General features: G+C 39.2%; 1 protein-coding gene across 2 annotated transcripts; it reads left to right on the top strand.

The window, feature by feature from the left end:
* Positions 1 to 9,174: 9,174 nt before the first annotated feature.
* Positions 9,175 to 14,605, top strand: LOC104425199 (RRP15-like protein). Of its 2 annotated transcripts, none has more exons than XM_018865227.2 (10): positions 9,175 to 9,256; positions 9,375 to 9,446; positions 10,581 to 11,057; positions 11,130 to 11,231; positions 11,319 to 11,400; positions 11,497 to 11,516; positions 11,636 to 11,696; positions 13,769 to 13,848; positions 14,050 to 14,157; positions 14,319 to 14,605. In XM_018865227.2, exons 3-10 carry the CDS (start codon positions 10,632 to 10,634, stop codon positions 14,379 to 14,381), a joined length of 942 nt encoding a protein of 313 aa, XP_018720772.2. In that variant the 5' UTR covers positions 9,175 to 9,256; positions 9,375 to 9,446; positions 10,581 to 10,631; the 3' UTR covers positions 14,382 to 14,605. The 2 variants fall into 2 exon arrangements, with proteins under 2 accessions (XP_018720772.2, XP_010036120.2); XM_010037818.3 differs by having other exon boundaries at positions 9,179 to 9,260.
* The last annotated feature ends 371 nt before the right edge of the window (positions 14,606 to 14,976 follow it).

Raw genomic sequence — 14,976 nt, 5'->3', positions numbered from 1 at the left:
AAATGATTAGTTATATCAATTAGAAAATTAGTCAATAGAAAATGCTTTCATTATCAATAAAAATTATACGTAACTATTTTCGTAGGTGATGATAATATTTTGCATTTATTCATTTTGTAAGCAATCATTTCCAAAAAAATGTTTTTCAAATTTTGAGTTTTCTATAAAACAAACGCGCTTTAAATTAGCTAATTATCGAAGGTTTATGACTAAATTGGTTAAATTGAAAAGTTTATAATTGAATTGGTATAAGTGCAATATGTTTAAGAGTTTATTTGGTAATTTCTTTGTATTTTTGGATGGACAATTAAATTAAAAAATGAGAAATGGTTTGAAACCAATGAACATTTTGTGTTCAAATGAATTTCAAAGTAGGAAGGGCGATGCCTAGACCGACATGTTAGAGAACAACACACCATGTGGGTGATTGGGTGTGAACGCCCCACCCAACCATCGTCATTGAGGTTATGGTGCATGTCGTCGATGAATGATCATTGCAACAATAGTCCGATCGCCTTGATGCGGCGTCACTCATCATGTTAGAGAGGCAATTGGTCCTAAAAAGGCTTCGATGTTTTACCGTTCACTCTCGTTCCTCATGTCTACTCTTATGTGCTTTTTCCTACAAAGCAAAACATAGGAAGAAGTCGGAGGACTTCCGATTCAATCTAATCCCATCTTATTCTACTTTTAATCCCCGGATCAGATAAAAATTTCCTTGAAACCCCTAATAAATAACTAAGTAAATCCCGCAACCTTTAAATTGCATTAGCCACCCACACAATTCGCGTAATTCGCACAATTCATACATTTTAAGAATTAAATAAGTGTCGAGGGTACTCGTTAAAGACCCTTAATATCCTGAAGGGGCATTCGGTATTTGGTGCAGAATGTGTAAAATTCTGTGTCATGCATGAGTGGACCTTGATAAACCATCACGTCACAACTGGGGATAGGAAATTAAAAATTTCATTGACGGACTTTGTGGAGAGAGAGAGAGAGAGAGTCACGTCTCTCCATCTAGCATCACTCACGAGCCCACGGAGGAGGAGGAGGGCCATTTTAGTACCACGTGGAATCGCACACGAGAAGACCTGACGACCACGAGGGTGAAGGGTGGGGTGGGGGTGGGGGCGACGACGACGACTGCGACAAAAAAGATCTTTCGAGGACCACGAGGCCTCCGTCCCCGTTGTCCGAACAAGGGGGAAGCATCCGAATCCACCCCCCCAAACGACAAAACCAAATCGCGCACGAAAGAGAGAGAGTGTTTCGGCGACACTCGTTAAACACGTTAACAAGATACAAACGACGTGTCGAAAAATTACCACTAGCTCAAAGCGCAAATGATAATCATTTTACTCTAGAAATTAATTTATCGGCAAAAATAATTTTTTTTTTTTTGATGAATTTCTAAGTAAACATATTTATTTGATAACATTATAATTTTTTTTTTTTCTCAAAATATAAATTCATTTGATAATAACATAAAATTCCTCACTCTCAAATGATGGCGAGAGGCACTCAGTAGGCGAGCATCGATGACGAGGGTTGGTGGGCGGCGAAAAGTTTTTATTTCTCACTTTTGTTTCAAAATAGAAAAGTAAAAAAAAAATTACTTTAAATTTTTGTTTCAAACCTTTTCTAAAATAAAAAATTATTCTATGATTAGAAAAATAAAATTACATTACTAAATATATTTCTATTTTTCTTAAAAACATATAAAAAATAAAAATAGTTATCATGCACCTCTTTAGCATAATCGAAATCAATGGATTTCGTAATTCTAATTAAAAACGTGGGAATATTTGATCACCAAAAGCGATTGACAACTAACGAAAATGATTTTAGATATTTACGCGGTCAATTTATCGGCGGGGTCGAGGAAGGGAACATCGAAAGATGGCCAAGCCAAGGGTCAATGAGGGGTCACGCGCGAGCCCATGCCTCGCCGTCGACGTGGCGGCTGCTGGTAGGGAGGGCTCACGAGGGCACCGTGCCCCGCTCTCGTGGAGATGTCTTGTTGTTTTTTTTTCCTCCTTTGTTTTAAATGTTTTATTGGGTCTGGAGCGCGTGGGTTCATTGAACCGGGATCTACGGCCAGGATCTCCTCGAAAGCATAGCCCCAGTCGGCAGGCACAACGTTCCCTGTTTGAACTGTTTCGGTAGCGGTTTTCGTTGGCGGCGCCGTGGAGGGGGAAGATCATAGGGACCTTAGAAACACTTAAAGTTACTACTTATTTGGTAATCATCCAATTATTGACTATTTCTATTATTCTCTTCATTGGAACAAAATCTATATATCATTTGGTGAGTTCAACTAATTTTCTACTTTTCGAAGCATATTTATTTTATATTTGGAATAGAATTAAGAAGTAAAAGAAATAAAAAAGTCACTTCTTTATTTCAAGAAACAATTTTGAAATCAAATCACTTTCTCTTCTCTTTCTTCTTCTTCTTCTCTTCCTCTAACTAGTCGCTAGAGCCTCACCATAATTAGGCGAGGTCGGCCTCACCTTAGCTGGGCAAGACTCGACCTCACCTAAATTTGATGAAGTCAAGCCTCGCCCACCCACCGTGAGGTCGACCTTGTCAAGGGCCCGTGAGGTTGTCGGCTCTTGTTTAGCCGATTGCTGGCCATCGTTGAGGCCCGATGACCGGCTAGAGGAGGAATAAGAAGAGAAGGAAAAGAGATGAAAAAAAAGAAAGAAAAATCTCATAAAATTATTAAAAATTAAAAAAAAAAAATTTACATCACGAAAATTTTGAGGGTCACACAAAACGTAATCATATTTGTTCCTACTTTGGGAATATAAGTTTTATGCAGTTAAAAAATACGTTCGAATGCTCAGAAACTTATATAGGAAGTAGAATAAAAAAAACTAAATTTGAATTGAAATTATTCATGGAAACCAAAATGGTCACAAAACCTCAATCTCAAGTTCTCTCTTCTCTTGATTGCTCCCAATGAAGCAAACCATTTCATCAACCCAGGTGGAATGATTCGCGCTCTTCCTACCTCTTTCGTTTGTCTTATTTATTTATTTATTTATTATAAATTAAGTAAAAAGTAAAATATGTGAATTTACATTAGACTTGTCAAATTGGTGGATCGGGAATTGACTTATTCTATGCAAAATAACTCTTATTTGACTTGGCTCATATTGCTTAAATACTTCCATATTATCCCAATCTAGGGAGAGCGAGTGATGACTAGTGAGCAAGCGCGAACGCAAGAGAGAGTAAAAAGAAAGTTATAGAAGTGAGTTAAGTTTAAGTAAACTGTAAACTCATTTAACATTCATATTATTTTGAATTCTATTGCATTTATGACTAATTTACTAGGTATAAGTAATCTAGATAGTGATTCAATTGATCATTCATATATACACACACACGTGTGTGTGCGTGTTATGCAGAGGAATGTTATGTGTTTTCTTTATATCGATTAGTCTGGGAAGCGACTACATACAAATTGTATGTCCTCCAATGCTAAAGGCTGATTCTGAGGCAACGGTAGTGATAGGAATGCTCAATATATCACGTGCCATAAGGGATAACTCGGGATATCGATGAGAATGAGTCTTCCAATAATCAAGGACATTGAGATCCGGGAACTTCTTTCTGTCAAGCCTATTCTCCTCTAAATACAAATCCAATTGTGACTTAGTAGATTGTGATCCAAAGTGTTCACTCTCAAATGCATCATACTCATCAATGTCATCCCCAATGTTCTCATCGATGCCCTCAACTGAAATGTTACCTCGACTTGTTGAAGAAGTAGAGCGATCATCTCTAGACATGGAGGTTACATATTCATCAAAAGTGTATAGAGTTTTCTCGAATGCCCCCGTACAAATTCTACATGATCATCCATATCCAACTTTGAGTAACAAAACTCAAGAAGTGTAACTTATAACGAGGATCCAATATAACAGCAAATGATAAGACAACACTATAACACTTCCAATATTTTTCAAACTTTTTGAGCATTGCCCTAGCCATAGAACTAATAGCCTCATCCTCAGTATCCCTTGCCTGTATTAAACGAAGTTGAATCTGCCATACTCCATAAAAATATAAATTTGCCGTGGGATATCTAACTCCAGAGAATAGAGTAGAAATATCATAAAAGGGTTTTAACAACAAAGCAATTTTCTTTCCTCTGACCCAATCTTCAGAAGATGGACATGTGACAAAGTTACAGTCAATTAACTTCAAATGCGAAAATGCACATTCAAAGAAAAGGGCACCCTCAAGCATTAGGTATGTAGAATTCCATCTGGTGGCCACATCTTGACGTACCTTTTTACTGGTCTTTAAGCACGACTGCAATATACATTCTGCAAATTTAACTCTCCTCCCTTGTGTAGCCCTCACATACTTGACAGCTTCTCTAATATTATGTAAGGATCCATCAATAACCTTTAAACCTTCCTGTACAATTAGATTTAAAACATGCGCACCACAACGCACATGAAAAAATTGTCCATCACATAACAAAGAAGATCTCACAGAAGGTGTATTTCTCCAAATATCAATCATACTGTCATTGTATGATGCATTATCTAAAGTGATACTGAAGATCTTTCTCTCAATGCCCCATTCTCTCAACAAAGACAGCAATTTTTCTAAAAGTATGACACCACTATATGGAGGTGGCACATAGGAGAAACACAAGACTTTTGATTGCAATTCCCAATCATCATCAATATAATGAGCAAGGTATCATATAATGATCCGTAGTAATAGAAGTCCATAGGTCGAAGTCAAACATATTCGGCTCGAAAGAGACAATAATTTGGATTTCAAAATTCCCTTCTCTTTCTCATAAACTTTTAGCACATCACTTCTTGCTGTATTCCTTGATATGTGCTTCACATTAGGGTTGAGGTAACTAAACAATTCTCTTGTTGCCTCATGCTCTACAAAAGAGTATGTATAATTGTGTTTGATTATCGCTCTTGCAAGCATATCTCTAAACACCCCTTGGTCAAATTGTACCACAGAACCATCAACATTAACCTCTCGGTTGGGACAAGTATTTAAATGACGCAACAAATTTTTTGTCCCATGGCTAGCCATATAAGTTACTTCACACCATTTACATTTAGCCTTACTCATGCCATCACCATCTGTGAATTTTTCGAATTCAGACCATACAATCGAAGTGTGTTTTCTTGAACGCTTAGAGGAAGTAGAGATATCTTCCTCATCCTCATGAACTAAGGATGTAACTCTCTTGGATCGTTCGGTAGTTGAATATTCTCCTTGATCCTCGCTATGTCTTGACATGTCAACTAATAAATCTTAAATCATAAGATAAGCCCCACCTCAATATTTGGGCGAACAACACAAACAAGCTCCCCACAAACTCGTAATGCTTCTGCTGTGACTTTGTAATATCTCTCGCAAATAGTAGATAAAACAGGGGAGGAAAGCACCTAAAACATCATAATAAAAACAGAGAAAGTAAACACCCTGCAGCTGATTTCGTATAAACCCAACTCAGAAGCAGGTAGCATAAACAGTTTATATACACAGCAAAGGTAGGAATTATACCGTTGAACAAAAGATAACAGAAAACTGTCGAACAGTTACAAACTTTCCAATATAGAACCTAATTCACCAGCCCTCACAGTGTAAAGGCTCGATGGCGCCCAAAACTCCCGCTTGAATTGCATCACAAAACCATTCAAGGGAAAGGCTCATCTAAGCTCTCCGCAAGGGCCAAAAGGTGAAAAAGGTCTTAACAATCTAATCATGCCAAAAAGGAAGAAACACACCTCAAGAAGCACAGACCACGACTTCAGGAAACCATCGTACATGGAATCACCCATAGCAACCTAACGAGCCTTTGGCCACAGCTATAACGGTTCGAAAGGTCGAACGAATAACTCATTGCGAACCATGGAAGTAGGAGCCATTGCCCCTCGGACGGCTGTAGTCATTATCCAGGTTGCTTCCCCTGCCCAAACTCTGACCACCCAGGCGTCCCCTTAGGCCCTCGGATTGGTATCCGCCTCTGCCTCTTCCTCGTCCTGGCATTCATTCGAAGAAAGTGTCAAATGCAGAAGTAACGATGATTTATAAGCAAAATCTTATCTTCATGTTCTCCAAAAAGATACTCGTCAAACATAATCAAGATTTTAGCTGTTCCAAATTTACAAGCACTTGCAAAGAAATGTCACTCAAACCCCAAACATCACTTTAACAGTTTAATTGTGACATCACCAATATCTCTATTTCTATCTCCAAATGAACAGGAACTTATATAGCGAACCAATTTTATTGCACATACCCACTCACCTGTAAACTATAGTTACCCCATAAAATCTATACTCTCACTCTGAAACACACAAACCCTACAAATAGTCTGAGAGACCAAGCCTGCACACAGATGGTGAAGATGCTGCAAAAGACTCATCTCTAAGCAAAACCTCTAGGATAACATAAAAATCATGAACATTAAAAAGCCGAATACACCAAGCAATGCAGACACTTTCATAACAAGACCAGGGAATCAAGTAATAATTTTTCTATTTCACGTAGGTCCTTTTGAAAAAATACATGCGCACAATTTCAAGAACACTGTTCTTATTGTAAAGATCACAAGAACAAACAGACGAAACAACATGAATGAATCACTTTGGCCCTAGCTACCATCCGCCTAGCAACAGTCACGAGTTCCATGATTCAATTTCTTGGCTTTCAAATGAAGAACACGTATCTACGGAGCCCGTGATTGAGGTTAAGCTGCATTTTATTGGTAATGAAAGACCCATTGTTTCACCCGAAGAATAAGAACCTTTGGAGCCCCCAATCGAGGTTAACCAATCGGAATGACCCACATCGCAACTCAATCCCATAGAAAAACCCAGCAAGCCCCATGCCCCGATCAGCTTGCCACCAAAGAAGAGGCCAAACCCAGAAACGAGACAAGCGAGAAGGGCGTGCCCGCGACACGATTACTTACCCGGCTGTTACGAAAACGGCTTAGGTTTGCGGCTGAACTGCGCCGGACGAGAGCGACGGAGATCTAAAAAAGACCGCAGATTCGCCCAATCAAAGCGCAATCGCTTTCCGCGGACGGCGAAGACGGCGATGACGGCGGTGGCTGCGGCGACTGATGGCGGAAGGAGAAGGAGTGCTCGGAAAAGACAGGAATTCACCGGCGAGCTCTCGGCCTCTGAGTCGCGACTTGCAGTACGTCGTACGATGGATGAGGGAAAGCGAGAAAACGAAGACGTCGAAGAGGGAGAGTAAATGGGTTCGCTTTAGTGGGTTGATAAGTGGGTCATAAATGGGTCTGAGAACAGACCCATTTAAAACCCATTTATTTAAGCTTTTTTACTTTTAAAACCCATTATGGGTGCAAGCTTGACCCATTAACGACCCATTTAGCTATAAATGGGTCTATAAATGGGTTAATGACCCATTTTGACACCCATACATACAATGCTTCCTGAGGTGGTTGGCATGAATTCATTTTGTTTCTACCATCGCATCTTTTAGCACAGTCCCCAGCATAATTCTCGAGAGAGACAATTTTTTATGCACGCTATAGAGAAATGATTAGACAATTCTAATTGATTTGCAAAGGATGATGTGAGATGACAATTACATGATGCGCGACATCTTTTCAGATTCACATAGTTGATAACGTCGAAAAAACGTAACATTTGTTTGAAATTGATTACTTGAAGAACTATAATCATATAAATTTTCAATAGCCTTTGCTCAGAAGGAGGTGGGATACAGAAACATGGTTGGGAAGATCTGAAACGTCAAGAAATAAAAAAAAGCAGCAGCAGCAGCAGTAGCTATGTAACTTTAAGTGGAGAACGAGATAGAAATTTATAATAACCTAATTCAGAAGAGTCGAGATTAATTTTATTCGGAATATCATGAACAAGGTATCGATCAAATGGGTTGAGTACCAAGGGCGTAATCGACATAAACCGATAGTTCTTATTTTTGTGATGAAAAGTCAATTTCTAGTCTATATATCTAAGTCTACTAAATATCTTACTTATTTAATAGAATTAAGATGATGCAAATCAGAGCATAGACCGCTCTCTCTATGTTCGAATTTAAAATATTTAGATAGCGTGACATTACTTAAAATTTTTTCAAAATTAAGTATTTTGATGCAACTTCAAAAAAGCGAACATTTGCAAGAATCTCCACCACGCCAAATATAAATTCATCCACCTGACACATGAAATCATTTGTATCTTTAATTGACATTTACAATAACATTATGTCGCGGCCAATTGACGTGCATCTTAGCCAAATGTGCCGACGCACGCTAGTAGCATTGCAATTTTTTTTTTCTCGAATGATTACATGTTTAAACAAGGAAGTTATTATAAAAAAAAAAGGAAATAATAAACATAAGGGAGGCGGGCTGGAGTTCTTGTGTGGTACCAAGGGCATAATCCACATAAACCTATAGTTCTTATTTTTAGAACGAAAAGTCAATCTATAGTCGATATATCTAAGTCTACGATATTTCTTATATGTTTAATAGAATTAGGAATATGCAAATCAAAGCATAGATCGCTCTCTATGTTCAAAATTAAAATATTCGGATAGTGTGACGTTATTTAAACAGTTTTCAGAATTAAGTATTCTGACACAGATTCAAAAAAGCGAATAGGGGTGAGAACTTTCATTGCGCCAAACGTGAATCCATCCACATGACACATGAAATCATTTGTATCTTCAATTGACATTTACGATAACATTATGTCGCAGCCAGTCGACTTGCATCTTGGCCGAACGTACCGATGCACGCGGGTAGCGTTGCAATTTTTTTTTTTTTTTTGGTTGAATGATTACGTGTTTAAACAAGGAAGTTATTGTTAAAAAAGGAAATAATAAATACAAGGGAGGCGGGCTGGAGTACTTGTGTGAAAACTGGCCCGTAAACAAATTGGCCGGGGTCTCAAGAGTATTATACCGGTACGGTTGTCGGTTTCAATCTTGAAAAAGGACTCTCGGGCCCAGCCCATGCTCGCGCCCACGTTCTTATATTTAATGCCAAGGCCCAATGAAAGCCCAGTGGGCCTGTACAGGCCCAGCCCGACCAACCCCTCCCGTATTACATCTTTCTCGCACCGCGTCTGAACTCCGTCTCCGCCTCACCCCGCGCTCTCTCTCTCTCTCTCTCTCTAAGCTCGGCGGCGGCGGCGGTGGCGGCGAAGCCAACCTGAGGCGGCGGTCGGCGGCAGACCCGTGTAGGCGCGGCGAAGTAGGTGGAACAACTCCTCTCTCTCTCTCTCTCTCTCTCTAGATGTTTTAAAGTTCCTGGGGTATTCTGGTAGGTCCTTGAGCTTCCCGTGAGTTACAACGCCGGACTTCTTTTGCAGAGAAGCAGGGGGGCGGCGGCGGAGGAAGCAGCCGGAGCTTGCTTGCTTGCTTTGGTCCTTCTTTCCTCGCAGGTTTCTTTCCATTAGTTTTTTTTTTTCCAATCCTCTCGCTTCTCGTTTCAACGAGCGGTTGCTGGCCATACGTTTCGGTCTTCCATGTTCGTCGGTTCGTTCGTTGGCTCCTCTCGGCCGAGCAATGTGAAAAGACATAGTCTAGAGGATCGATGACGGTTCGCTTCGATTCTACTGTGGTTTCCATGATTGAATTCTGAGGCACGTCTTGAATGTTTATGCTTGAGATGACTCAGAATTGCTAATCTTTCTACTACAGAGTCCGTTGATCGAATATCTTATCATGGGTGCGGGTTTGGGGGGATCTTGCCAGAGCTGGGTTTAGGACCCCGCTTATGTGCCTGCCTCGGGTTCGAGTTTGGTTTGGGATATAGATGAGTTTGGGTTGGGATCAGGTCCCTAAAGTGACTATGGGAACCCTAAACCTCAAGCAACTATCGCATACTTTCTCATTACCACAAAGCTAACTCATATTGTGATGTAAAGCTAACTCGTATGGCGATGTTAAGCCAAAGTGGGGAAGAGATTGTTTAGTTTTCTCTGCTAATTTTCCTTTCCCCTTGTATAGAGGTACTAGTTTAACAGTTTTTTCCCTTAGCTTGCACTTGTTTAACTAATTTTATTGCATATTTTAACGCATCGAGCTGAATGCTATATGATGACAAGTTAGATTTGTTGTCACTTCAAGGAAAGGGACTTGTTAGAGAATTTGAATACGTGATTAGCTGCATGAGTCTGTTCTTATTGTTTGGTGATAATGGTAACTTTTTGAGGGTATAGTATGATTTAGAAATGTAGACATGAATTAGAATAGGTTTAACTGCTTTACTCATACTGGTTCCACATGAGGAACTGTTCCATGAATATAATTTTTGCGGTAGTGCCTTGTCCCTTAACTCTTTTTTAAGGACCATTTGGTGTTGCACTTCAGTTTGGGAAAATTTTATAGTGGAATCATTTGGATGTTTGGATGAGTTAATGGTAAAGAGGTTGGGAGGATGTTTGTTTTTAGTGAAATTATCAAGTTCTTGGTGTGGAATTTTACCTTAACAAATTCATGTTTCAAATAAATTGTCCATCTATTGCATTCTCGAACACCGTATTAAATATTTATGTTTAAATCAATGCTTGTAGACGATCAGAGTCTAACTGCTGCCATTACTGAAAGAAGTTTTCTAGTCAGCCATGCCTGAAGAAACTCATCTTTTGGAAGCTGGGGGAATCCCAAAGAAGAGAAAATCAGGGCATAAAAAAGGCCGCAAAACAAAGAAGAAGGTAAATGTTTTTCCGGGTGCTGGGGAAAAGATTAAGATAGACAACAGGATGAGAAAACTGTTCCGGAAGAGGGCAAGAGAATATGATTCGGATGATGATGAAGAAGATGAGGAGGTTGCTGCGTCTAAAGATGATAACACTGTTCCACTGGCTGACGATGAGAAGAATTTGGAAACACATGGTTCGGATGATGATGAACCTGAAGTTTCTGACAACGAAAATGAGGAAGAAGATGATGAAGTCCATCCTGGAATTATGAAGTTCACGGAAGGTGTTAGAGCATTCAGGACAGCTTTCCAGAGTATCATCAAGAAGAGTGTGTCTGATGATTCCCTTGTAAGCTTGACTGCAATCCCAGAATTTTAAATTACATTGTGAATTTTGTCACTTAATTGCCCCTGCTTGCAGGGTCCCGTAATGTCGGCACACAAGAATCTTGTTGCAGAGAAGCTTGCCGAGGAGGAAACTGAAAGGAAAGCTAAAGGGGAGGCGAAGAAGGAGAAACACTTGGTATATGACTCCCACTTTATTTTCACTGATTTTAGTTCATTTTAGCATTGATAAGTTGGAGTTAATAATGTTTTGATCAATCAACAGGTGGGGGAAAAGGGGCACGTGAAGCCTGCAAACTATCTAGATGCACATGAAAAATTTCTTATAAGTGTTGCTACCAAGGGAGGTATTCATCTTATACCTGACAGAACAAAATTGCTTGCTTTAACCTTTTTATATTCTTCTAACGACTTTTATACTCTATTTATTTGCTTGGATTCAGTGGTCAAGCTATTTAATGCGGTAAGTTATATGTGAATCCAACTGCACCTTTTCTGTAATGAAGCTGATTACTCCTCAACAATTTTCATTTAACAAATTGCTACAAAAAGGTTCAATCCATTTCATTTATCTGCCTACAGGTTAACAAAGCACAGCATGCGCAAAAAGGCTTGGATGCCTCAAGGTCTAAAGATGCAAAAGGTCTGAACTTGTACTGCTTAGTATTAGTTTTCTCATATCAGTTTCCATCCTGATAAAGGTTCTGATTATAAGTGATGATTGACATGTTATAATGCATTTTGGCTTCTGGGTTCATGTTTGTCTGTTTGGAGATTCGGTGGTAGAGATTTTTCTTATCCAGAATTACATGTGCTGGAGTTGTGTGCTTACCATTACATGTTAATCTTTGTGTTTCCCCTCATGCCCAATAAATATGTTGCATTATACATGTACTTTGTTTTAGGTATGCATCTCCTTTGATAAGAAATCTCTTACATTATGTTCCTACCACCTAAATATGTATATTTCACCATTTCTAAGAAATATGTTCTTGGCAAGGAAAATAAAAAATTCATTTGGTTTTATTATAGAAATCTGTCGATCCTTTTTATTGAATTTGAAGTCATTATTTCACTGAGTTCAACAAGCTTGTTTTGGAAAAATCTTCAACAACGATTAAGTAGTCTGCCATATGACTCTAATCGACAATTTATTTTCAAAATTGTCCTGAGCAAGTCTTTAACTGCATTGTTCTTCAATTACTTTGAAAGATGAAACCTGGCATCTAGATTGTTCTGGTAGTAATAATTTTCTTTTAACAACTTCTCTCCAGCTAAGAGCTTCATCCATGAGGGATGGGCGGAGCTAATAGTGATGCTCACTCATTTATTCTCCTTGCAGAGAATCCTATTCATTTGGACTTTATCAAATTTTGATTTTAGTGCTTGTGCTTGGAAATATGGGTTACTTCCAAATGCTAATCTTTTTGTTTGGCCTGTTGCATTATATATTTTATTCAACCAGTACCTAGCACCGGTCTTATCTAGCAAATATTCTACACAAAATGTGTTAAATTTTGGCAAAAAAAGGTCTCATGTTAAATTATTATGTTTGTAAATTTCTTGCCTATGGTGGCATGCTACTCAATGTATTTATTATCTGAAAGTTTTATCTATCGATTTTTATTTTTATTTTTTGAAAATGTCGTTTGATGAAGCTCATATACAATCCAGCTTCTTAAATTGCATGGCCGTATGATTCTGCTTCCTCTCATCCCGGAAAGCTTTGAGAATTTATGTTTTGCTTGGTCTTTTTTTTTTTCTTTCTATTTAGTTTATCTCGAGGTGACTTTGTTCTTAATTACTAATTTTTTTAGGAAAAATTTCAAAAAATCAACTTGATTTTTGTCACCTATATCAACTTGCATCCTCATCTTTCAAAACCTGCAATATGCACCTCCAGGCAAAATCCCAAGCCTAAAAGATTGATTCGCCCCTCTTTCAAATAGAAAACAAAAAAAAACTATACATCACCACCTAAGCAATTCAAGGTTCACAATAACCAAATCCAAAATCAGCCTCCATGTTTGCCGCCGACCAACACGCTGCCTGCCGTGCCGTGCTGACAAACACCATGCCAAGTACCAGGATCCTCTCCCCCCTTTATCTCACATGCGAGCTCTGTGGAGCTCTAACAAGGCAAACTCTGATCAGAGTTTGATCATGGTGGCCATGGAGCTCAGGCTCGAGCTATGTTCAGATTTTGGCAAGCTCCATGTCTGGATCAAGGTCGGGTGACCTTGATCTGGGCTGTCATGGATGTTGGACCATTGCCGACATCCGAATGTGAGAGCGGGGATGGGATGCAGTGAACAGTGAGGGTGGAGGACGTTGCATGGGGATGAGCCATTGGAGATGATGGCTCAGACTGAGTGCTGGCAATGGTGGCTGAGTTTGGCGGTGGTGGCTGAGAGGGAAGAGGGAGGAGGAGTAATAAAGAGGAAGGCATTTTAGCCTCAAGGTTTTCTTTTTGGAGAAGGGAGTGATGAGGGCAATTTGGGAAGGGAAATGCAAATAAGTAGACAAGGATCATAGTCGAGAGATGCTAATTGAAAATGCAAAATGTAGGTTTTCAAAAGTGAAGCTGTAAATTGATATATGTTATAAAAGTGGAGATGGTTTTTGAAATTATCCTTTTTTATTGTCAGTGATTCATGTAAGTGCTTTATAGGCTGCATATTTTTGTTGAACATGGTCTTGACTGGCACTTTGCAGCAATAAAGAAGAGGAGGAAAGAAGCCTTCTTTTCTGAACTGAGCAAACCATCATTCTCATCGGCCAAAACTCCAGCTAAGGTGGGGTTTTCCTCTGAACATACTATTTTGCACTTCCTGTTGTCAGTCTTATTTCTTTTGTAGGTTCTTCCATATGTTTTTTATTTGTTGAGGTACCGCTCTTGTTTATTCAAGGAGCTGGCATACCACTTCAGTATCTAGCATGTGAAATGAATATGATTGAACAAATTTGAATGATTGTGTGGTCTGAATGAAATGCAGGTTCAGTCATCTACTGGTGCTGCGGACAGTGAACCCCCTGCTTGGGCTCCATTACGAGATAATTACATGCTCACGAATTCCAAGTTAAAGGATTGGGATAAGATGCAGGTAAGTTCTCTCAGTAGATACATGCATGTGCAGATGCATGTATACTGTGCACTCATGTTTTTATGATTATCACTCAATATTGCAGATGTATGTGTGGTAAGTTCCATTTTTATCTCTCCCATTAGGTGGGAATGCATATCTAACCTCAAACCTAACTGCAGGAATCAAGTGAACCAGAAGATTTCAGGAGAGGATCGGAAGATAGCAGTTCGGACGATGATTAATTGTCTTGGCCTTCACAAGCATTATTTTCAAGAGAATCAGTAGGGGGAATTTTTGGGTTGGCTTCGGAAATTTTGTTCATCTGACATCAGACATCTTTCTCATGGATGTCTCCTTTTTGTCTAATTTATATTTTGACTCATGTACCTACGATCTGCAAATGCTATATCATCTATTTAAAAAAGTTTCTTTCCCTATAAAGGACCTCAGCAATGTTTTGACAGTATATCATTGTTTGGACTCGTGTACCAATGATCTGCAAATATCATCTGTTTCGAAAAGTTTCTTTTCCCTATACAGGACCTCAGCATTGTTTTGAGAGTAATTACCAGGATGTGCTTGTCACGCGGGAGATTGTCATGCATTTTAAAGTGACCCCGGTCTAAATTTATTCTTCTAAAAGAGTCGGTAGTTGTATTTGGGCGACAATAGTCGTAGATGACTCAATTGCATGACCACACTGGACCACAGAATGTCTGGGAGCTTGAGAAATGGACGGTTCAGGTTTAGATTCGCAGCCAAAAGGACATTGCCAAGTTTTTGTCTGTTCCGAGTCTCTAATTAAACCTTTCAGACGTTTGATTGTTCGCTTGGCTG

Source organism: Eucalyptus grandis, chromosome 11 (genome assembly GCF_016545825.1).
Source record: "Eucalyptus grandis isolate ANBG69807.140 chromosome 11, ASM1654582v1, whole genome shotgun sequence".
NCBI lineage: Eukaryota > Viridiplantae > Streptophyta > Magnoliopsida > Myrtales > Myrtaceae > Eucalyptus > Eucalyptus grandis.
This window is presented reverse-complemented; position numbering and strand designations above follow the sequence as displayed.

What these genes read in the sequence shown, in the direction of transcription:
- LOC104425199 (XM_018865227.2), top strand. Translation starts at nt 10,632, where the DNA reads ATGCCTGAAGAAACTCATCTTTTGGAAGCTGGGGGAATCCCAAAGAAG. An exon ending in CGAAGAAGGAGAAACACTTG is followed by an intron (nt 11,232 to 11,318) that starts GTATATGACTCC and finishes ATCAATCAACAG; the next exon opens with GTGGGGGAAAAGGGGCACGT. An exon ending in CGGCCAAAACTCCAGCTAAG is followed by an intron (nt 13,849 to 14,049) that starts GTGGGGTTTTCC and finishes AATGAAATGCAG; the next exon opens with GTTCAGTCATCTACTGGTGC.